This window comes from Cucurbita moschata, unplaced genomic scaffold (assembly GCF_002738365.1).
Source record: "Cucurbita moschata cultivar Rifu unplaced genomic scaffold, Cmos_1.0 Cmo_Scf00052, whole genome shotgun sequence".
Lineage (NCBI taxonomy): Eukaryota > Viridiplantae > Streptophyta > Magnoliopsida > Cucurbitales > Cucurbitaceae > Cucurbita > Cucurbita moschata.
Genome location: NW_019268568.1, coordinates 1536012 through 1559742, shown reverse-complemented (window position 1 = coordinate 1559742; position 23731 = coordinate 1536012). Strand labels below are relative to the sequence as shown.

The window sequence follows — 23731 nt, the reverse complement described above, 5'->3', positions numbered from 1 at the left end:
AAAAAAAAAAAAAAAAAAAAAAAAAAAAAAAAAAAAAAAAAAAAAAAAAAAAAAAAAAAAAAAAAACTCTTGAACTCTAAATTTTGAGAAGAGGCAAATGAAGCACACCAAACCCAATGTTTACCTGGTGGTTCCTTGAACAATTTGCTATTCCTTTCTACCCAGTAACCTTATCTCCTGAACAATCGCCCTGCTCCTTTCTTACCATATTTGTTTGAGCATGGCCCTAGTCACCATAAGCAACTAAATTGTAGCTTAAACTTTTAAAGGATAAACTCAACCATTTGATGTATGAAGTCTCTTAAATTACCAGGACAACGACATTGAATTCCAGTTTGCATTTATTATTGTTTTTGGTGAAAATTTCTGTACTTGTAAAATGACCATTTTAGAAATGCTCATCTATCTCGTTCACTCTCTTTGGATCAGTATTTGACTTCTAAATTATTATTGTCAACCCAAGGAGTTTAAATTCATCGTTAGTGCCAATTGGAGGAATATTCGTTAGGTCTTTACTTGGATTGATGTCTTCTCTGCTGCTGCGCGTGTTTCTAATGGAAGTTCACATGTAGCTCTTATATATATTTAGAAGATCATAACTTCATTGTTGTGCTATATTTCTTTTGTCATGCTGTTTCTACTTTCCTGTCGAAGTTAATTTAACGATTATTATGTGGTGTAATAAAAATTATGTTGCTTGTAAATTTACAGGAAGCAGGTGGATGGGGAGAGTCAACCATTGTTACAGCAGCAGCAGCAGCAACAGCAGCAGATGGTTCCGTTACAAGACACTTACATGCAGAGCCGAGCTGAAGCTCTTCAAAATGTAGAATCCACCATTCATGAATTGAGCAATATCTTCAACCAGCTGGCCACTCTGGTTTCTGAACAAGGAGAGATTGCTATCAGGTTCTACCCTCTTGCACCTACTTCAGAATCTCTGATTACATAATTACTTTTGTGTTGCAAACAAAGCATGAAGTATATGGTTTCATCATCCATTACATTCAAGTAGATTTTGAACCTTAAAGAGCTTGATGTGCTACACAAGAACAACAATTAATTTGAACATCACACCAATTGTATGTCTACAAAATATCTGGTTAAAATACGTGATATATATTTTCACTGTTGGAACATACAGTAGCCTATATAAATACATTTTCCGTACGCCATAAGTCTCATCCAACTAGCTTACAGTTCAAAAGTTAATTTGGGTCGATTTTTGCAGGATCGACGAGAACATGGACGATACTCTGTCAAATGTGGAGGGGGCACAGGGAGCATTGCTCAAGTATCTAAACAGTATATCATCAAATAGGTGGCTGATGATCAAAATTTTCTTTGTACTAATATTCTTCCTCATGGTTTTCCTATTTTTTGTGGCATAGTGGTTGAAGAGAGAGTTGTAATTGGAAAAATGAAGAGAAAAGAAAATTGGTTTTTTGCTGTCTATTAATATCCCTTCGTATTCTTTTTTCATATACCTCCTCCTGTTAGTCAGTCAGTCAGTCACTCCCTCCCTCCCATGCATATTATACTTTTCAGACGGAAGATCTGGGATTCTTCTGGTTCAGTATAATATAATGTTGATAATGTTGTCAGTTTGTGAATTGTAAGAGGCGTTAATTACTTCGTGACAATTGCCAAAACATTTGGCGAACCCTCTTTTTTCTCAGTAATTTATAATTATGGTTTCTGTCTCGATATATTGCTTATGATCAGCTTTAAATTTTCAGGTTCGTGTTGAGAAGGAATGCATTTATGCACGCATCGCTCAACAACTCGTCCTATATGTATCAAATTACTACAAATTGAAGAGCACCTATTATTGGTCTCGTTTTTTTTTTTTTTTTTTTTTTGAACTTTTTGTAGGAGGATTTAACTATAGGACGAATGGTTTTATTATTCATTTAGTTCTTTATTTGAGGCAGAATATTATGGCAGAGATAACGAAAAAGAACCCATATTGAGAAGCGGATGAGCAACAAAGCATGCAATAAAGAAATGGATGCAAAGAGTGCATGGGATCACTAAAGGAAAGTATGGTTTTGATCTCCAAAATTTTCTATCATTCATGTATCATTGATTGATAGGAAAATTTTCATCTCGTCCCGTTTTTTCCGTCTTTTCACTATTGTTATTTGATTGGTGGCATTGGTGGCACGGAAACAGAATTAATAGGAAATCATTGGGGATTAGTTACCATCCAACGAACTCTAACTATAAAAAGAATTTTGTTCTAAGGTAGACAATTTAGTTTTCTAAACTATGATTTTTTTTGTTTTTTATTTTTAATAAAAATTCCACTTTTAGTAAACAATTCTTATGGGGAGTAGGCCTCCCAAGATGGGTCAGAAAGAGATTGGTCCTTGAGTGCAAGGGCAAAGATTTCATCAGGTCAGAAAGAGATTGGTCCTTGAGTGCAAGGGCAAAGATTTCATCAGGTCAGAAAGAGATTGGTCCTTGAGTGCAAGGGCAAAGATTTCATCAGGTCAGAAAGAGATTGGTCCTTGAGTGCAAGGGCAAAGATTTCATCAGGTCAGAAAGAGATTGGTCCTTGAGTGCAAGGGCAAAGATTTCATCAGGTCAGAAAGAGATTGGTCCTTGAGTGCAAGGGCAAAGATTTCATCTGGCAGAAAGAGATTGGTCCTTGAGTGCAAGGGCAAAGATTTCATCGGGTCAGAAAGAGATTGGTCCTTGAGTACAAAGACAGAAGAGAGCTTGACTACTAGACACACCCGTTGACCAGGAACGAAAGTCGGCCTTAATGATCCGAAGGTGCTGAGTGGAAGGACCGTCGCTCATCGAATAAAAGTTACAAGCGGATCTTTTCATATTCTTTTCAAGTTCAATCAGGTTCAAGTTTCTTCTGCTTCTTTCTGCTGTGTAATGGCCATGAGAGCATGATTTTCAAAGTTTTATGCTATTGAAGGTTTTTGGACTTGAAGTGGCAATGAAATACACAACATAGTTTGATCATGGAGAGATCAACTTTGTCTAAAGCTGACCCTTCAGAATCTGTAGCTACGCCTAGATCTCGAAAATGAACTAGAACTCACTCGACAAAAGAATACGATACAAAAATGCTTGTAAATGCAGTGTGGACACAAAAAAAATGTCACCAAAATCTCCATGGATCCTTGTATGGAGGAACATAATCTTCCGTGGGAGGAAGAAGTCGAAATGACTCGACAGTTTGCTGCAGAAAAGGTCCCATCTGTGCCCAAAAAAGAGACATTTTATAGGTAATTAGGTACTAACTGATTTTACATCACAAACATCATTAAATTCCAGAAAAGGAGAGTTTACAGAGTTCCATTGCGCGCCAAGAGTTGAAGCATTGATAGAATACAGAAAGCCTGCAATTGAAGCATTATTGGTACCCTCAGTTCATTGAAACAAAAAAAAAAAAAAAAAAAAAAAAAAAACCCTACATATAGGTGAGAACAAGCAAGAACACCTACAAATCACCACATTTCACACTTTTCGTCTTCTCTTTTCGAAGTGTTTGGAACGTTTAGAAATACCTTTCCGGGTCTCGAATTCAAACTCCGAAAGTGAAAACTTAATAACTTAAAACTTTTATCGTCGTTTAAAGTTGACTTTTGAGTGGACGAAGCTTCCGAAAAGTGAGCTATAAGCATAATGCAACGAATATACCTCTGATGCACCAGTTTTCAAGAAGAAAATTGTAATATGCTTTGCAGGTGACAAGATGAGGTTATGCTATAGCAAGTTTTTTACCCATTTATAACTTGTCGACAGAATGCAGACTAGGAATCAAGAACTTACCATCTCGTTCTGCGGTCGATGCAACATAATGCCTGTAAATGTTGGATTCTCCGACCTGCACGATTCATTAGAGTCCTCAAATAATCAAATATTTGTAATGTTTTCTACTGAGAGGAAACATGGCGATCAGAAAGACGAGACATACGATTTTTGTTGGCGACTTTCGAACAAGGTACTCATAATACCAGTATGGCTCACCATCAATCTGAGAGAGCCAGAGGACTATTATAAACGCTCTCGGCCAGGCGACATATATACAGAACCTAACAACAGGACTTCATAGTTTACTTACATTACTTGAATGAGTATCTAGGACTGAACTCTCAGCCAGGCGCTGACTCGAAGTGACCCGCTGCAAGACGAACAAGAACATGAATTCAAATGAAGCTTTGTCCAAATATTTGGGGGTAAAAAGCAAGAAACTATTACCAATGCAGATTTGTCGGATAAAACAGAGTCTGCAACATCTTTTGCTGTCCAAGTACTCTTGTCCTTTGATTTTATATACATGGAATTTGGAGGGCCTATCTGAAACAAAAAAGATGATAAAAACTATCAACCTAAAAAGAGAATGAAATAACTGATATCAAATTGAACAAGAAATTACCGTAACCGATATGATAAGGTTGTCGATGAAATCAACTCGCTCAGAGACAATCCTCAATCGTGCATCAGCTACGACGTGTGCAAACCCAATGAAGTTAATATGAAGAAAATCTAAATAATTCAAGTTGCTCAAAGAACAAACTATGTTTCTTAATCTTACGAGACAGTGGAGCAGCCGAAGAATAACGTTCGGGTTTTCTTGATTCCACCCTTGAAAAGATAAGGAATTATGTATCATACAATTTAAGGACATGAAACAATGATGGAAAGAAGGAAAAAAACTTAAGGAAATGTCAAAAAGAAGTTCAATAGAACAAGAAAAGTGAAACCTAAAAGCCAAAAACACTCAATAATAAAGAATATATAGAAATTGTTTCCCAACTAAATTCAGAGTTTTCATTGACTATCCAAAGGACTTCATATTGCTAGTGAACTTGTAACGACCCAAATCCACCGCTAGCAGATATCGTCCTCTTTGGGCTTTCCCTTTCGGGCTTCCCCTGGCTTTAAAACGCATATGCTAGGAGAAGGTTTCCACACCCTTATAAAGGGTGTTTTGTTCTCCTCCCCGACCAATGTGGGACATCACATAACTTAAATCTCATCCTTCATAGATTATAGTACATTAAATGCTTTATCAGGGAATTTCCCATCTCAGTAGGAGCTTTCCAAAGAAATAGCTTAGTAGCCACATTAGTCGTGCGTTCCATCAATCCACTGTTCATCAATAGACGAAGCTCTCTTTTTATCTTCTCATGCTGAAGGATGAGTTCTTTTTCCTTCTCGGGAACCATGAGAGCGCTGGGAGCCTAGAGGAGCAAAGCTCATTTTCCTTTCAGGGTAAAGCGGCGCTTTCAAATTTAGATTACATATGCATGTTCAGAAACAAAGGAGACTTGGGGTCTGTCTAGAATAACTTTCCATGACTTTCCAAACGTTTGAGAACACTTAGAAAGTTGTTCCAAACAAACAAGTTTGAACAGTAAGCAAACAAGGGAAAGCTATTGTCCCTATTTCTTCTTTCGCAGTAAACTCCTGAACAGGAAGGAAAGACTCAACAAGAATGAAACAGAACAGGAAGCCAAGACGAAAGAGTCATTCTCCTGAACCGATATTACCTGACCTTCAATCACCTATTTATTCTTGAACGGATCTTGATCCTCTCGCTACTTACTCACTCTTTCACCTCTTCTTATTGTAGGTTAAGGTGTGCACATATAAGCCCCATTCCAAGTGGAAAATCTTAAAGAAACATGGTATGACTGCGTGAAAAATCATTGTCTAGACAGAAAAAACACCTAATCAATTGATGTTTTACCCATCAAAAAACTTCTGCTGCAACTTTCTTTTCCACGAAAGATTACCAAAATTTTGGGAAGGAAATGAAATCTAAGGTATAGATTCTTGAAGGGTCAAGTAGAACGTTCAGAACAACAATCTGTAGTTTCAATTTAAGTTTATCAAAAGAATGAGGCATAACCAAAGAAAACACAGTCAAAAGTTTCAACAGAAAGCTCTACCATTTGAAGGCGAAATTAGTAGACGGCAATTCCAGTGGATAAATATAAGAATAAGCATTTACTTCGTCGACCATTGTAGCAGCCTTCAACTGTTCCTCCGCAAGAGAACCTGAAATCAAAGCGTTATCTCTTCATCCATCTCAAACCTCAAGCTATTCCATCACGAAATTAACCTATGGATCATTTTTCAACAGAGGAGAAGCAGAAAAATAAGCGAACCACAGCAAGAAAAACTGACCTAATGATGGAAATGTCAGAACAAACGAAGAAGAAAGCCCAAATAGCAACAAATCCCTTCTGGAAAACACATTTTCTGAGGTGGATTTTGAGATTGAAGTCGAACAGAGACTCAATTTCTTGTACATTCCAATTATTTTCCGAGAGGGCAAGTTTCTAGGTCGATTGCTGCGAATTAGAGAAGAATTTAGGAATGAGTTTCAGTGGATAAGAAGCAATTTATTGATTGTAAGATAGTAAAAAGAAAATGAAGAACCTGAAGAAGGACAGATTTGGAAGAGAAGCGTTGGTGGGAGTAGAAACAGATAGAGAGGAATTGAGAAGCGCCATTGCTCCTTCAGCCTTCAGCGCTCACTCTCTGCGTCTCTTTGTTGCTTCCTCAGGCCACCCGTATGAGTTTAGTTTGCAGAGTGGATTTCATCCAAACGTGGGGGAAAATTGCTCTAAAATTAAAAATAATTCAAAATTCAAAATTAAAAAGTTTCTAATAAATTTTTCTCTCTCCTCTTTCATTTCATTTAAAATAAATTTTTAATTAGTATTAAAAATTTTAAATTGGTTTTTAAATATTACTCAAGTAGAGTTACATTAATTTTAAACTCGGTCAACCAACCAATCTAGAGTTTAAAGTGTTATTTAAAAACCAAATAAAAATTAAGCTGAAAGGGTAAAAAGGTAAATTATCATTTTCGGTAGCTGGTCAATTTCTGTCTCTATATTTAAAAAAATTGTTAAACAAATAGATGAATTTAATCCTTAGATCACACCCATATTTATGTGATAATTTTTTTAAAAATAAAATTGTAATAACTTTTAAATAATAACAATAATATTTTAAGTAGTCATTAAGGGAGTGGAGAGTTCTTTTTAATATACATAAATTATTTTTAATAATCACTATTATTATTATTTTTCTTATTTAAAAATCTGTGATTGACAAGGAAAATTACTTTTTAGTCCTTCGATTGTATGTATTTAGTTTCTAAAGTTTCAAATTTTATCATTCTAATCTATAAATTTTTAATAATAATAACTTAGAAGGTTGGAATTCATTAATCCACGTAGACTTTTAATCTGTTGACATCGCTTCCAGAATAGACAATTATGTTTAAATTCCTTGAGCCCTAATTGCAAGCTGACAGCAATTTGCGTCTCATTGATCCATTGTCCACCGACTGAGTCAAAGTATGTAAACCCTAAAGAGAAGGAACTCGATCCTATTAGCTCCACAATATCCTTGGGGGAGAAGGAGTAGAGACAAGTCCTTCGATTGAGGAGAGGAGAGAGAAACATTCATTATAAAAATGTCAAAACTTCTCATTATCTTTTTAAAAACCTTGAGAGGAAGCTGAAGGAGAAAACCAAAAGAAGACAAAAGAAGACAATATCTTCAAGTATTGGGTTCTTAGATCATTACAAATGGTATCAGAGCCAAACACCAAGTAATGTACCAGCGAAGAGGCTAAACCCCAAAGAGAGGTGGACACAATGCAATGTGCTAGCAAGGACGCTGGGCTCCAAAGGGGGGTGGATTGTGAGATCCCACATCGATTGGAGAAAGGAACGAGTACTAGTGAGGACGTTGGGCCTTGAAAGAGGAGTGGATTGTGAGATACCACATTGATTAAAGAAGGGAACGAGTCCTCATAGGGACGTTGGGCCCTAAAGGGAGTGAATTGTGAGATACCACATCGATTAGAGAAGGAAACGAGTCCTAACAAGGACGCTAGGCCCTAAAGGGAGTGGATTGTGAGATCTGAGGTAGTGAGGAGAACAAAATATTCTTTACAAGAATATGAAAACCTCTCCCAGACGCATTTTTAAAAAAATGGAAATGGAAACCCAAAAAATAGTGGGCTTGGACTGTCATGGGGGTAAATTCATCCTTTCATAGCCCTATATGCTACACTTCTATCCAAAATACCTAATTTTCAAGCATGTGTATTCAGTCCTGTTCTTTGGGCTTTATGTAAGTATCGAAGAATTTTCTAGCTTTGAAGTCGTTTTACATTGTGAAAAAAGAGAGGGCTGTGTGTAGATCAGTGACCTACAGTACAGTCCCAAAGAACAGCATTATAAGGCCTTGGAGAAGGGCTATGTGTAGATCAGCAAGAAAAATGTCCTTGACACCCATGGGTAGGTGTTCTTAATTGATCTTTCTCACAACTCTATCAAGTCAACTCGTTCAAAACACCCATGGGTAGGTGTTGAATGTTTTCCTGTTTCACACGCGGTGTTTTTTAGTTCAACAACTACACGGGATGGGGAGATCAAACGAGCATCAAGGTTGGTGATGTTAACAAAGAAGTTGGATTAATTCTTCAGATCACAGATGGAATGGATGACTTGCAAACATTCATATTATACTCGGACTAATTATTCATTATCATAGCTATTATACCACAAAACTGAGGAGGGCAATACAAGAGAAAGTGTGATTATACAAGTATATACCTTGTATATACACGAGCGAGCAGTCACAACGATCCCCACTCGTTCAAAACATTGAGCATGCACCATCTGCCGATATTAACAATGGATGGATTTGCTACAAGAGGTTGTCGAAGGCTCTAATGAATGCCGCATAAGAACCAAAAAATAAGGTTGAACGGCTTAAGGAAGGATGAGCTTATACTTACTACACTTGCAGCAGAAGCCATCCAGAGAACTAAGAACACGGTGTGGTGTAGTCAAAGCCTTTCCTCAAGAATCACCCTGTTGTCTATTAGCCCCATCAAGAGAGCTGATGATACTCTCACCGACCTCGGTTTTGCACAGTGGGCACAGTGCATTGATTTTCAACCATTTATCTACACAGTCCTTGTGAAAAAAGTGAGAACATGGCAGCTCTCTCAGTTCATCATTGTTGGCGTATTTTGCTAAGCAAATGCAACAGACCTGCACATCAATTTTAAATATTCACTAAATGCTACGATAATGCAACAGAAACGAGGCTCTCATCCAAGCATTAGTGGGAACCCATCAAAACTTTTATCCTATAATTTCCAAATCAACTGATAATCCATTTCATGCGGTTGCATTAAGTTAGATCTCCCTATTGACAGATTATCACTTCGCTCCTTTAAAATTAAACTAACACTACTTCCTCCTATAGACTATAGATTTTTGGGTTAATGAGAACTACTTTTGAAAGTGTTTTTAAAATTCAAACGAAATTCAAAACCTTATTTTTGTTTTTGAAATTTGACTAAGAATTTGAATATTTGCTTAAAAAGGATAAAAACTATTGTAAAGACGTTATCAATTATGGCCTTATTAAGTGGCTGCTAGTTATATAGTAAAGAAAATAATTGCGCAAAAAAATTGTGTTTCAAACTAATACTAATGGGTCAAGATGAATATTCAAGTTAGAGGGAGAAACAAAAGTTGTGAAGAACTTTTTTAGAGAGACGTTGAAGAGGGGAGGATAAGTTAAAGAGAGAAGGAAGAATTTTACAGAGAACAAAAACAAAAGAAAAAGAAAAAAGAGAAAAGTTGGGAGAGAATCGAAATTTTAAGGAGAGGGAAATATTTTAAGGTAGGTTGGAGAGAGAAAATGTGAGATTCTGAAAAGCAAATTTTGTTTTTAAAACAAAATTTTTTACCAACAAATAAAAATTAAAATTAGAAAGCCAAAAGGGTGAATAGTTAAAACAATGATAAAGTTAGTATTGAATAGAATAGATTGTAGTGTACTTACAGCATCTTCTCCAGAGATCACTCGCTCCTTTTCAGTTCCAGCAGCCACAACCCCTCCTCCTTCACCAGCCCCGGAGTTGTTTTCTCTATCATCTCCGCTTCTGCTTTTCTTCAGCTTAAATTTATAAGCTGGTAAAGCATTAATAGATTCTGCTGTGGCTCCTCGGGTCTGTGTAAACTCCTCTCTAAACCCAAGGATGGAAATTATACATGGTAGGCAACAGCAGATGGTTACACATAGAATGAAAGGCATGGCGTAACCAATACAGCTAAAGGTAAGAAACACTATACATAGCCTGCAAAGAATGAGAAAGAAATTAATAAAATCCATTATAGAAACGCCATTGTGCATCTACAAAGACACATGGTCTAACAGCACAAACCTGTACAAGTTAGGAGCCTCGGAGGCTGATGAATGCCCTCCAAAGATCCAAACGTTACCAACTACAAACCAAACAGCAAAGAAGCAATCCAGGCCCATCTTCAAATATTCAACCAAAACTTTAAATCTGGCATGCAAAATTACCACAATCCCAAATGTAAGGACAATTATTGCTTAACTTCTGGAAAAGCGAAGCGAAAAAAAGGCATTGAGAAAAGATCAAGAAACAAGGAATTGAGCACCTATAGTATGCAAAAAACTGCCACACCCTTGAACATGACTATTTTTATGCTTTGTACCCTTGGAACATGATTATTAGAGGCATTTGGTGTTAATCAAGGCCAAGGCTACGGCAGTTCTGGCATGCGTTTAGTTTCTATGTCCAAAAGAATCAAATAAAATAAACGTGTAACGATGAATGTGTGGTTCAGTCAAAACAGCAACCTGCCTAATGAGATTGCCACACCCCTATGAAGTTGGATTAATTGCTCTAATAATTGAGCTACAAGCCATGTAATAGCGTACGGGAATCAGGATCTCATGCATAATTTGGAGCAAGGCAATAAAAGAGAAGATAAAAAGTGCAAGTAAGAGCTCTTATGCTTGATTTCCCATAATTATTACAATCGTGTTTTCTCTCTCTCTCACTCCCAATTAACTTTCATGATCTAAAACATCAACAGAAAATAGCTATCAGCAAGTATAAATTGATGAACTAATCTCATGAACTGAAAATCCAAAATCGATCAAATAAAAGTAATGCCACAAGAAATTGGGTTATTTTTCAATCATGGCCAATAATTAAAGTACACTGGTACAGGCATAAAAACCCCATACCTTCCTGTTACTACTCCTGACCCTTGACTGCCTCTAGGGGATGGGGCAGGATGCTGAAGTTCTTCCCCTTCTGACGCCCTAGAAACAGAAAGAGAGAATGGCCCAGCAGGAGCATTAATGCGAGAAGAATTCTGGCTGGACTGAAGAGAACCTTGTTCTGAAGCTTGATTGTGGTGTCGATAACGCCAATAGAGGAGAGGAAGGGTGGCACCACACCCAGATGCATATCCCACAATCCACGCAAACAAAGGTGCACGAGGTTTTTCGTTCTTTGACAATGATAAGACAATAATAGCTGCAATAATCTGGCTCATAGTGAGTAGTAATTCAATAGATATCCATAAGCCAGAATTTAATGGACTTCTACGCCGTCGCGCATCTCCTCTTCTTATGAATGAAGAATTCCTAGAATTTGATCCAGTAGAAGAAATTGAAGGTTGAGACAAGGGAACTTGTGTACTACTTGAAGGTCTATCTTCAGGTTGTGATAAATTTAAGCCATTTGAATTCCTACCATGAGGTAAACTAGAGGGGGTAGAATCACCAGTACCAGTTACGTCAATGATATGCTCACTGCTGTTAGAATTTTCTGGTTGTGCCATTAATAAAGGGTACGAGTCTCCTTCACTTTCACAATTTAGTTCCACTGAGGGAACGTCCATCTAAGTCCAGTAACACAATAAAGGACAAAGAAAGCATAGAACTCTAGAACAAGGCTGCAGTGTTTGGCCCACTACATGTCAATTCTGATTCGCAACTACTCATAGATTCAACACCAATGTGATATATCGATCGAGTCGAAGGCGTAAGCAGAAAACCAGTTTGGCAGACACCACAAAGAGATGGAGAAAAGTAACAAATTTTGATCTGCTAAAAGAGAAAATAATTATACGACAATAATTTCTGTCATACTCTTTATGTATGCTGGCTGGAAACAGAAACGTTGCATTTTATTACACTTGCCTTTTACAATTTTAACCAAGTGAAAACCACATCACCCACCAAAAAAGAATATAAGGATTCTGAATTTAGCGCAAACATTATTTAACCTACCATGGGGCAAAACAACAGAAGAATGGAACAAGACATTGTACAATTTACAACTTAAATTAGCATCACTAGTTTTTTATTTTAAGAAATAGCATCGATCTGACTAACTAGATCAAATCAAATAATAAAACATTCTTTAACTAATTAACATAGAAAAGTCAAATTTCAGAGATTAATAAGAAATGAACAAAACATTTCACCCAATCACTGCTATACAGTAGACATACAACATTAGACTAAAAAGAAAGATTCTCAAAGATAAATACATCACTTACAGATAACTTAAATTGATGTTGCTGCAGCCCTTTGATACAACTCTGTCGATCCACAAAGCTTCCAATCTGAATAAACATCATATTAAAGAAAGAAATAACCCTCCAGAAGTTCAGCAAAAGCTCTCATAAAAATATGTAATATCATACTGGTGAAAGCAGATATTGCATTCGATCAACTAGTAACTAAATTCTTTTCGGCACATCATACACAACTTGTATCGTCATTTCCAAATAAAGTTCTACAGAAAATGGAAAATCAAACAAAGAATTACATGTGATAAGTTAATAACAGTTTCACCCCAGGATCTTACGCAAATGTAGCTCTAGCTTTTCACAGATATAAGCCCCTCCAATTCACGACCACCACAACAGAAAGAAAGGAAGAAAAGGAGGAATTAATGAAAGAAATCACATAACGGATACGAAGGAGACCTTTCTTTCTCGAGCAATTTGGCATTTCTAAAAGTAGCAATACTAGCGTCGTTGATGAAAGACCTCTGAGGCTTCTTTAAAGTTTAACGCGACTAATAAGAAAAAAAGAAAGCTAAGATGATTAAAGAAACGAACTCCCCTGTACCGCACCCTCAAAATCTCCCTCGGTTTCTCAGAATCATATGAACCAAACCAAGACTAAATGCACAACTCCAATCATTGTTTCAAACAAGATACAAAAGACAAATCCATATACAACCAAATAACGAATTGAATTTCCCAAAGTACGCAGATCAAAACCCCTAAGTCCACAACGTTGACTGATCATCTCATAAATTAAAATCATCCGCCCAAAATAATCATCAATTCAAACCCTAAACCCAAGACCGCGAGGACAAAAGCCATTTCAAAGCAACCTCCACATTCAAAGATACAAACACAAAAGTCATTACGCGAGTACGAAAAGAAAAGAAAAGAAACAAAAAGGTAATCCCGGGTCGGAGACAAGGAGCTCACCGGACTGAGCGAACGCCGCCGATGGAAGCGGGCGGAGAAGACGACAGAGAGGAAATCAGAGGAGTGCAGAAACGACGGCGTTTGAAGAATTGAAGTGAATGGTTGAAATTTGTTTATCGGGGAGGGAGGGAGGGATTGAGTCAGCTTTAGACCTCCATTGCTTGCCTGCCTTCGCCTGAGAATCTTCTTTTTTTTTTTTTTTTTCCTTTTCTATTTATAGAACACATCTTTTTATTTTCTCTCTCTCTTTTTTAATGATAAAAATAAATTTTATGTCAGATATTCTGATATTCAATTATTATTATTATTATTATTATTTAATTGGTAGGTTTGTATTTTTCCAGTTTTTATTATTATTTATTTATTTATTGTTAAATAGATAATCTACAAAATTCTTTGGGTTTTAATAAAAGAGAAAAAAAATAATTATTAGATATAAAAGAAAAAGAAATTTTATATATAATAAAACTCTAAAAGGTTAAATATCTGAAAAATTAATTAATTTATTAGATATAAAATTATTAAAGAAGAAATGGTAATATAAGAAATTTGTAGTAATTTATTTTCAAAATGAGCAAAAATACCATTTTTTTTTTAAAACACAAATTTAAATTTTTATTGAATGAATATATGTCAACCTTTTTTTCTATTCGTTATATCCAAGTTTGAATTATTTTTTAAGAATTTAAAATTTTTATTTTATGGTCAATAATACATATTTTACACTGCATGGTCAAACATGTGAAAAATATATCAACATGTGCTTTAACATGTGCTTAAAAAGTTAAAACTTAACCCAACTCAATTAAATTGTTGGAGAGGTAGAGCCATTAAATTTAAGATTTTGTTTATGATGCCCGAGAAAAAAATATATGATAATTGTGTTTGGCATTACGTAAAAATGTTATGGAATAAAGTATTTTTAACAATTTTATTATATTATTTAATTTTAGATAATTAACTAATTAACTATTTTATATTTATTAACTTAGGTTATTAAAATAATTTTAAGTAATTAAATTTTAATGTTCACCTCTTAAATTTTAGGGTTTTTTTTAGTTTATTTTGTAATAAATTTTAATAAAATTATATAACATTTTAACTATAAATATTTAGTCCAACTTTCAAAATTGAAATGTGGTATAAGGTGGAATAAATTAAATTAAATGAAATATACTTATAAATAGTATATCATTATAATAATTTAATAAAACAACAATATGATAAATAATATACCTTAGGTCTTTGAATTTATTTAGTCATTAATATTAATATTTATTATCAATAAATGATTTTAATAAAATTACAAAAAAAAGCACAAATAATTAGTAGTCACAAAATTCAATAATTAATTATTCATGTTATAACTTAAAAATCAAATATCATGATCATATGATAATAAAAAAAATTAAATAAATTGTAAAATTGTAAAAAATAAAAAATAAAGAAAAAGAAAAAGAAAAATAATAATGAGTTGGGCTTGCCAAGTCAAACAAACTAATCGGACCTATTCGGTAATTAGCCCAATTAGTATGGAGTATCCTATATGGGCTAGTTTAAGGCCGAGGATTGGGAGGCCCATCTTGAAAACGTCGTCGTTTTAAACAGATTTGAATTCAGTGACCAAAATGACGTGGCAGAAGGTGATAAATCACACCTTCCAGCACATTCATCAATTATCCCCAATTTTTTTAATCATTACCTGTCGGGCTAAATAAACCAATGAATATAATTAAAATAAATAATAAATAAAAATTGAAATGAATTTTACGTCACACTCGTTCATAAATTAAAAAAAAAAACGTTCAATAAATCAAATGTTTTTTTTTTTTTTAATAGATGAGTTAGATTGCATAAAAATAGTTTTTTCTTAAAAAAAGTTAAAAATTTATGGATGAAAATGGTGATTTTGAAAAAGAAAAGAAAAGATTGAAATAAAGAATAGAGAGAGAAAGGGAGGAGAGAGAAGAGGAGATTAAATGGAAAATTGGTGTGTTGTAAAGCTCTTGCATTTTCTCTTGGAAAATGGCAATGAGGGTTCTCCCATTCCCATCTACCAAGAAAAAACAAAAAGGAGAAAGAAATCGAAATCAGAGAGAGAGAGAGAGAGAGAAAAATAGTGCTCTGTTGATCTTCATTGCTCCATGCTTTTCATGAACATCAAGCATTATACATCGATTTGCGACGGGATGAACGCTTAATTTCCTCTTCTTTTCGCTTTCCCAATCTTCGCCATTATTCAAGATCTCTCTCTTCATCAATCCTCCTTGTTTTCCTCTCTGTACTGATTATTTTGATTTTGAATGTTGCGGTTTCGCTTTGCTTTTCTGTTCATCAAACCCTAAATCTTTCTCTGCTTCTTTCCTCTGTTTTTATGCCTTTCTTTTCTCTGTTCTGCGATTGTTGCCTTTCTTAGCGTTTGTTGAACTTGATCCATTTCGTTTGCTTCGAATTGCGTTTTTCGATGGACAGGATTTTTGTGGATCTGACATTCTGTCGATGTCCTCTGGAATCTCTATATTTTCCATCTTGAATTTGGTTCTTGCTTTTTGATTCGTTCAAATTCATGGCCGAGACATAGGGTTCGTTTTGGTTACTATTTTGGGCCTGTAGTGATTGAAGTTTTCTTTCTGGGTTTGATCTTTCCCTTTGATTCGATTCTTCACAATGCTCAAGCAGATCTTCAGCAAGCTTCCTCGAAAGTCATCTGACTCGTCGGATTCACCAAAAACGCCTCGGTCATCGTCGAATCGTTCAAGTCCGAGAAGTAGCTCTACATCCTCCGCCCATGGGACTCCGAAATCAAGCAGTGGCGCTTCTGCCTCTGGCCGGTCCAATGCTACCAAGAAAACTTCTTCTGCAGTCTTCCCTGCGAGCCTCGTGGCCGGAATCGAGCCGCTGGTGCCTTTCAATGACGTGCCCTCGTCTGAGAAGATGAACCTCTTTGTGAGTAAACTGAGTCTTTGCTGTGTTACCTTTGATTTTACCGACCCCAGTAAGAATTCCATTGAAAAGGGTGTTAAAAGGCAGACGTTGGTTGAATTAGTGGATTTTGTTGGAGCTGGAACTATGAAATTCAACGAACCTGCGATTCATGCATTGTGTAAAATGTGTTCTGCTAATCTGTTTAGAGTTTTCCCACCGAATTATCGGTCTAACATGATTGGTGGCGGCGGCGGCGGTGGTGGTGGTGAAAATGATGATGATGAGCCCACATTTGATCCTGCTTGGCCTCATTTGCAGCTAGTTTATGATTTGCTACTTAAGTTCATACATTCTTCAGGTGTTGATGCTAAGGTTGCAAAGAAGTATATGGATCATTCGTTTATCTTGAAACTGTTGGAATTGTTTGATTCAGAGGATCCCAGAGAAAGGGAATGTTTAAAAACAATTCTCCATAGAATCTACGGGAAGTTCATGGTTCATCGGCCTTTCATACGAAAGTCGATCAACAATATATTTTATCGATTCGTAACCGAGACCGAACGACATAACGGCATTGCTGAGTTACTGGAGATCTTTGGGAGTATAATCAGTGGGTTTGCTTTACCTCTTAAAGAGGAACACAAAATCTTCTTGTGGAGGGTTTTGATTCCTCTGCATAAGCCAAAATCTGTAGGCGCCTACTTTCAACAACTTTCATACTGCATTATGCAGTTCGTGGAGAAGGAACCGAAGCTAGCGAGCGTCGTGGTTAAAGGACTGTTGAAGTATTGGCCACTTACGAATAGTCAGAAAGAGGTGATGTTTCTGGGTGAGTTAGAGGAGATTTTGGAAGCAGTTAACATGTTGGAATTCCAGAAAGTCATGGTTCCTTTGTTCTGGCGCATAGGATGCTGCATTAACAGTGCCCACTTTCAGGTATTCTCCATCGTTTCTCATCATGGATGGATCTATTTCAGTGCCAGAGTCACATATCATTGCATATATTTGATGTTTGTATAGTTCTAAGAATGGTTCATTTGTTTCATCACTTAATCTTTTTGCTCGACGTAAACAATTCGGTTTGGTTTAGTTTCGTTATGGTTCATTCAGTTGGATCATCTTTCGCGTACTTTGAACACCATTGTTGCTGATACTGTCATTTTCAGGTAGCTGAAAGGGCCCTTTTCTTATGGAACAACGACCACATCGTGAACTTGATTGGACACAACCGACACGTGATATTGCCCATCATACTTCCCACCTTAGAGAGGAACGCGCAGAGCCATTGGAATCCAGCAGTGGTGAACCTGACCCTTAACGTTAGAAAGATATTCATGGAGATGGATGATGAGCTATTCATATCCTGCCATGCACACTTCAAGGAGGAAGAAGCAAAAGTAACCGTTACAGCAACAAAACGAAAGCAGATATGGGAGCGACTCGAGGACGCAGCAGCCAATGTCCAACCGATGGCTGGGAGAACTGCCGTGCTGGTAACTCCTTTAACATCCTCAATAGCCTGCTGAGTCTGCTTCCATTGATAACAAAACATGAAAACTCATTCAATCTCAATCTCACTCTCAAACCAGTCCCCACCCCATGTTTTTTTCTTTCTTTGTGCCTGTTTCTTCCATGTGGGTATCTCTGCAATGAGGGTGGAAATATCAGAGGGAAGAGGGGACATGGTTGCTTGTAATCTTATTAAGGGTCCTGTAATTTCCCTGTCGTTATATGATGTCGGATATCTTAGCTTCTTACTTCGCAAGTTTCTTGCACTGCATTTCACTTATGGCTGGCCCTTCTTAACTGTTATTTCTCCTCTGATAAATGTTCATATAAACTGTCACTTAATTTATTGCAAAAAAACACTGAGACAAAGAACAGTCTTTTGTTTTTTGTTCTTCTTTTTTTGGTTGTCTTTTCGAACAATGGGGTAAAAACATGTTTCTTTTGAAAATTGTTCTTGGAGGGGAGGACCTTTCAATGTCTAGATGTCTCCAAACCCTTTGATTTCCTAGTGGGTCTTGTTGGAGCTTTTGAATTTGTAGTGTTGAGATAGGAGAAAGATCTTGGAGTTTATTCGAACCAGACGCTATTCGTTTGTGAGTTTATTTGGCGTGGGTTACTGCAGCCTAACGTTGTACGTGGGTCACTTTGAGGATGCTTATAGTTGTCGAAAATGGTCCTTGTTGTTGCGAGTCTTTATCGTCGATGGAGAAGAAGATGGGACATCCTACAAATGTTATTTTTATTATATGAATGAGGATGAGACATTTAACGAAAAAAACTAATAGAAATTTAAGAGTATACCACTTCTACGATAGCTCTTAACGCTGCATCTCTTCCGAGACCAGGGCTCTTTATCATGACTTTTGCTCGTTGCATACCTTGATATGCTATTGCCCAAATAGCATTTCCTGTGCGGTTTGAGCAGCAAATAGTGTCCTTGGACCTTTGAATCCACAAGTACCAGTGGAGGACCAAGAAATTACTCGACCCCGTACACCTATAATAGTCACAATTGTATTATTGAAACTTGCTTTAACATGAATAACGCCCTTTGATATTTCATACAAATGTTGTTTATTATATGAACGAGGATGAGACATTTAACGAAAAAACTAATCAAATTCAAATCTTCGACTAAATTCCCACTCCAAATATAAATTTTCAAGAAGAGAATGAGAACAGGAAAAATTGAAGGGGGGTATTGATGATTAAGTGGAATTCACGGCAAAAGTAAAAGGCTAAAAAAAAGAGGAAAGTCAATCCATAAGTAGGTAGGCATTCATGCAACTGAGTGACATTGATGCTTCAGTTTGTGGTCATAAAAGACGACAACATTGTGTTTTAATAATCATATGATGTTTGGTTGTCCATCCTATGATGTTAACCAAACACTTGGATGCTCAGTTTTTTCCTGCCCTCTCTTCAACAATGTCTAACCCCACGCCCTTCACAGACAGAATCTAGTGGTGGTAACAAAATAAGCCAAAAACACACACACACACACACAATTATTTAATTTACCCTCTTTTATCTTTTTCTCCCCTTCCTTGTGACCACTCATTCATTCCGAGAAGACGAGGTCTCGGTTTCGAAGCGTGGCTAGCTGTGAAATGTCTCAAATGCCCCTAGAATTCAGGTATCTATCTCGTTTGGAGAAGCTGAGAGAACTGATTTTGTGGAGGTTAAAGTTGTGGAGGTTAAAGTCGTCACACTTTCCAACTGTCACTATTGAAAAGGATGTGTAATACATAGAGACTCATAGCATTGAAGTAAGGTCCCTTTCAACTGCATTTGAAAACGGTTATGGCCACTTTCGACTTAGATCAAAACCACTTCCGGATATGTCTTATCATGTTTGATTCTGAACGATTAAAAACATGTTTTGGAAAGATTTTGAATCACCAAAATGTGTTTCTAACCTTCTGTAGTCAAAACTTGTGAAACACGGCATTTAAATGGGGACCTGTGGAGTTCAATCTTAGATCTTCTCGAGTTTTTAGCACGGAGGCGCTCTAGAGCCGAGTTCCAAAAGTCGAAGAAATGCATGAAAATTTGAAAAAAAGTAAAACCTTGCTTCGTTATGTCCATAGTCTAATTGAATTATTGTCCCATTGGGAGCCCAAAGAGACAAAAGAGAACAGTGAAAAGGAAAACGGACCCATGAGTGATTTGGGTGATTCAGAACCCATCTGGCTAAGAACACCACTGATGCAGCAGCTACTGCTAAGTCGTACTCCTCATCAAGAGTCAACTCTGCTATGGAAAGCCCGAACTCAAAATTTCTTCGCTTCAATTTCGCCTGGGCCCAAAATCCCACTTTGGTGGTGGGCTTCCCTGAAGTGATTCCCTGGAGTGATACCAAAGGTCTACCTCCTTTAGTAGCTCGGGGGAATCAATGAATTTTTCGACACTCGAAGGTAGCCGCACAAGTCTAAGAGAGATGGTAGATGGTGTAGGTTCCTTCATTATTTTAGCAAAAGTTCTTCCCTACGTATATTAGCGAATAGTATGCAATTTCCTATTTGAGAATTTAGATCTCATAGCTAGTTGCGAGGGCCGTGGCCAAGAAGCAGTCAGCTGACTGCCCACTTCCATTCGGGTTCTTCGCAGTATGAATAAGGTCTTAAGATGCATGGCCATTATGGACGGGTCACTATAAGTTGCTGGTTCAAAGTTTGAACCAATCACAATTCTTTCTTTCTTTGTTTCACCAATTGAATAATTTGCAGCAAGGAGCAACCAACAGACACAAAATCAATCAAAGCTAATTGCAGCATTCAGGGCATTACCAGCTATCAGCATACCAACACAAACACACAATGAATGCATTGAGGATAGTTGGGAGTGAGTCCTACGTTAGATAATTTAGAAAATAATCATAAGTTTATAAGTAAAGGAATACATCTTCATTAATACGAGATCATTGATAGGAGGCCTTTTGATAATTAACGATGGATTGAAATTTCATGTCCTGGATTCACTTGCTTCTTCAGAGAATTTTTAAGAGATTTTCCAACACAAAATTGTTCTAAGCAAACCCACTTAATTTTGATGTACGTTTGATTTAGTCATGGAAGATACAAGTAGTAGCTACCAATTATTTTAAGCATTTATTAACTCTAATTTCATATAATTGTGATCATTCTCTCAAATGTGATATCTATTCATTCAAGTATTACTCATTTACATACACGTCACATATCTATCAACTTGTACGTCTTAATTGATCTCCTGAAAACACATTCTTTTAAAAAAAAAATTAATTTAATTTTGATATTATATGAAAAAGATCCTGACGGAATTTGATGGCTAATTTAGAGTCTAAATTTTAATCGTGTTTAAAATTGAAAATATTTTTTAATACTAAAAAAAGAAAAATAATAATTTTGATGGGAAATTTGTTAAAAAACCGAAGAACGAGAGTTTCTAAAAAGAGAAGCTGATTTAAAAAACTCAAAATGATCACTTCTCCCTTAAAACACTACAAACAAACATTTTTAAAATTATAAATTTAATTTTTTTTTTGAAGTTTTTAATATTTAAAATTTACAAGTTAAAAAAAAAAATCTAAAATTATATTTGATAAAATATTTAAAATTATATTTCAATAATACATTATAACTTTTAAAAATATCATTACTATTTTTTTTACGAGTTAATAATTTATTTCAAAAATATCGTTCAAACTCCAGTACCTCATTAAGTTTCATTAATACCCTTTAATTTTTTAAAAAAAAATTTAAAAAAAATACTGTTTCTAGTACTTTGTTTAAAAAATATCATTAATACTCTTAATCATTATATAAAAATTCTTGCATCTAATAGACTATGGTCTATTTATGCCTTAGAGATAATTTCTCTTTTCAATTTTATGCAATTTTAAGGGCTCATAGTAAAAAAAAAAATTTAACTTTTTTTTAGAGTGTTATTTTTTTTAAAAGTTTATGAGTATTTTTTTAGATGTAATATTAATGGTTTCATCCATATACTAATAAGAATATTTTTTTTAACTTTTTAATTTTTTTAAAAATGTTATTGAAGTGTTTAACAAAATTATTAATCATATATATTTAATTTTCTTTAAAAGTTGTTGCACAAAAATATAGTTTAAAAAATGTTTTTATTATATTTTGGAAACCTTTAAAGAAAATTTGTCCTTTTACAAATAGTCTTCCTTTCCCTTTTTCTTTCCTTCACTTGTTGCCCCAAATTTGTGTTTTCTTAAACTAAAAAAGAATAAATCTTTTTTTCTTTCAAAATCGTGTCCACATTTGTCTATTTTATTTTATTCTAAAATTTAAAATTTTTCTAAACCCTAATTCGCCTCTTAATTTCTTTAAATCTTATTTTATTATATATTTTTTAAGATTTCAATGAGGATTGAATATCTGATGGCTCTGATATTCTCCGACATGGTCATATTACTTACTCTTCACTGGTAAGAGTGAAGACTATCCCTATAAACTAACACGAGTCATGCTGGAGATCACACACCATAGAATTATTCCAGATAAATCATGCTTAACAATGAAATTCCTATGATTGAGCCACTGAAAAAGAGGTGCACATTTTTAGTATATGTAGTAACTTTCATTTCCTTTAAGCATTTCGTGGTCATTCTATCATCGAATCATTTATGTACCCCTCATTTACACCCGAAAATTTAATGTCTTATTTTGTGTTTTAGTTTTTTTATTTTTAAAAATTATATTTATTTCTTTTTTAACAACACATTTGAATATAAGTCATAATTTAAAATTTGACTTTGTTAAAAGAAATATATATATATATATAATTTTAAAAAATGGAAAACCTAGAGCCATACCTTAAATTGAGTAGTAAAGTACATTTAAATTTTATAGGCATAACATTTTCATGCAAGAAAATTTATTATAATATAAATTAATTAATTTTTTATCCAAAAAAATTGTTGGTTACATTTATAATTCATTTCATTAAACTAAGCAATGGGCTAATAATAATTATATGATCTTTTATTAGAACTAAAAATTAATGAAGCTTTAAAAAGCTAACAATCAAAATTTAATTTTTCCTAAAAAATAAACAAATTTATTGGGGAAATGATGGTGACATAAATGCAAATTAGTATAAGATTTTGAATTAATTACCTAAGTCTCAACAATAGATGATTAGTTGACCCTTAAATTACACACATAATTAAATGCAATTATCACTCTTCATTAATAATTAATTTTATATTACTATAGCCAAATTTTAAAAAAGAAAAAAATCTAAACAAATTAAAATTTTATTTAAAAAAATTAACGAGATTAATTTTATTGAATCAAATATGAAATGACAATTTTTGTAGCAGCTTAAACTCACCGTTAATGGATATTGTTCTTTTTTGCTTTTCTTCCCTCTCTAATAATATCAGAGCTAGTGTGTCAGCGAGAACGCTATACCTTGAATGTGGTGGATTGTGAGATTCCACGACCCACATCAATTGGAGAGGGGAACGAGTGTCCAACAAAGATGCTAAGCCTCGAAAAGGGGTGGATTGTGAGATCTCATCTCAATTAGAGAAAGGAACGAGGGCCAGCGAGGACGCTGGCCCTGAAGGGTGGTGGATTGTGATGTCCCACGTTGGTTGGGGAAGAAAACAAAGCACGGGTGTGGAAACTTTTTCCTAGCAGACACATTTTAAAGTCTTGAGGGGAAGCTCGAAAGGGAAAACTCAAAGATGACAATATCTGCTAGCGGTGGATCTGGGTCGTTACAATAGTATCAGAGCCAGACATCGAACTATGTGCTAGCGAGGAGGCTCTTCCCCAAAGGGGGTAGACACGAGATGGTGTGCTAGCGAGGACGATGGGCCTCGAAGGAGGGTGAATTGTGATGTCCTACATTAGATGGGAAGAAGAACAAAACATCCTCTATAAGGGTGTGGAAACCTTCCTCTAGCAGACCGGAAAACCCAAAGAGGA

The 23731-nt window shown here is 35.3% G+C and overlaps 4 protein-coding genes across 6 annotated transcripts in view; 2 read left to right on the top strand and 2 right to left on the bottom strand.

The window, feature by feature from the left end:
• Positions 1-1708, top strand: part of LOC111436115 (syntaxin-32-like) — a 6450-nt gene extending 4742 nt beyond the window's left edge. The window contains exons 5-6 of the mRNA XM_023073798.1: positions 712-909; positions 1232-1708. Of these exons, the coding sequence (XP_022929566.1) occupies positions 712-909; positions 1232-1391 (358 nt within the window). The 3' untranslated portion in view covers positions 1392-1708. The remainder of the gene's footprint in view (positions 1-711; positions 910-1231) is intronic.
• Positions 1709-2907: 1199 nt separating this feature from the next.
• LOC111436116 (psbP domain-containing protein 5, chloroplastic) lies at positions 2908-6579 on the bottom strand. The gene is made up of 11 exons (XM_023073799.1): positions 6415-6579; positions 6160-6326; positions 5922-6030; positions 4562-4611; positions 4403-4470; positions 4225-4323; positions 4088-4147; positions 3941-4000; positions 3796-3850; positions 3313-3362; positions 2908-3220 (listed from the first exon to the last, which is right to left on the bottom strand). Exons 1-11 carry the CDS (start codon positions 6486-6488, stop codon positions 3122-3124), a joined length of 891 nt encoding a protein of 296 aa, XP_022929567.1. The 5' UTR covers positions 6489-6579; the 3' UTR covers positions 2908-3121.
• Positions 6580-8496: 1917 nt separating this feature from the next.
• On the bottom strand, positions 8497-13546 carry LOC111436240 (E3 ubiquitin-protein ligase At1g63170-like). Of its 3 annotated transcripts, XR_002709201.1 has the most exons (7): positions 13350-13546; positions 12402-12467; positions 11077-11943; positions 10241-10366; positions 9859-10153; positions 8798-9056; positions 8497-8706 (listed from the first exon to the last, which is right to left on the bottom strand). XR_002709201.1 is itself a non-coding variant. In XM_023073977.1 (6 exons), exons 3-6 carry the CDS (start codon positions 11736-11738, stop codon positions 8862-8864), a joined length of 1278 nt encoding a protein of 425 aa, XP_022929745.1. In that variant the 5' UTR covers positions 11739-11946; positions 12402-12467; positions 13350-13546; the 3' UTR covers positions 8497-8861. The 3 variants fall into 3 exon arrangements, 2 of the variants coding, with proteins under 2 accessions (XP_022929745.1, XP_022929744.1); XM_023073977.1 differs by having other exon boundaries at positions 8497-9056; positions 11077-11946; XM_023073976.1 differs by having other exon boundaries at positions 8497-9056.
• A 1765-nt stretch (positions 13547-15311) lies between these two features.
• Positions 15312-18068, top strand: LOC111436204 (serine/threonine protein phosphatase 2A 57 kDa regulatory subunit B' kappa isoform-like). Its single transcript, XM_023073934.1, has 2 exons — positions 15312-17210; positions 17441-18068. The coding sequence occupies exons 1-2, from the start codon at positions 16017-16019 to the stop codon at positions 17798-17800; spliced, it is 1554 nt and encodes a 517-aa protein (XP_022929702.1). The 5' UTR covers positions 15312-16016; the 3' UTR covers positions 17801-18068.
• Positions 18069-23731: the final 5663 nt, after the last annotated feature.

Bases quoted from the DNA above. Each gene is read 5' to 3' on its own strand.
- LOC111436116 (XM_023073799.1), bottom strand. From the start codon at position 6,488: ATGGCGCTTCTCAATTCCTCTCTATCTGTTTCTACTCCCACCAACGCT. The intron at 6,031-6,159 runs GTCAGTTTTTCT...CTTTGATTTCAG, and splicing joins TCTGACATTTCCATCATTAG to GTTCTCTTGCGGAGGAACAG. The intron at 3,363-3,795 runs GTAAGTTCTTGA...CTTCAATTGCAG, and splicing joins ATCGACCGCAGAACGAGATG to GCTTTCTGTATTCTATCAAT.
- LOC111436204 (XM_023073934.1), top strand. From the start codon at position 16,017: ATGCTCAAGCAGATCTTCAGCAAGCTTCCTCGAAAGTCATCTGACTCG. The intron at 17,211-17,440 runs GTATTCTCCATC...TGTCATTTTCAG, and splicing joins TTAACAGTGCCCACTTTCAG to GTAGCTGAAAGGGCCCTTTT.
- LOC111436240 (XM_023073977.1), bottom strand. From the start codon at position 11,738: ATGGACGTTCCCTCAGTGGAACTAAATTGTGAAAGTGAAGGAGACTCG. The intron at 10,367-11,076 runs GTATGGGGTTTT...TTTGCATGCCAG, and splicing joins TCAGGAGTAGTAACAGGAAG to ATTTAAAGTTTTGGTTGAAT. The intron at 9,057-9,858 runs GTAAGTACACTA...ATTGATGTGCAG, and splicing joins TGATCTCTGGAGAAGATGCT to GTCTGTTGCATTTGCTTAGC.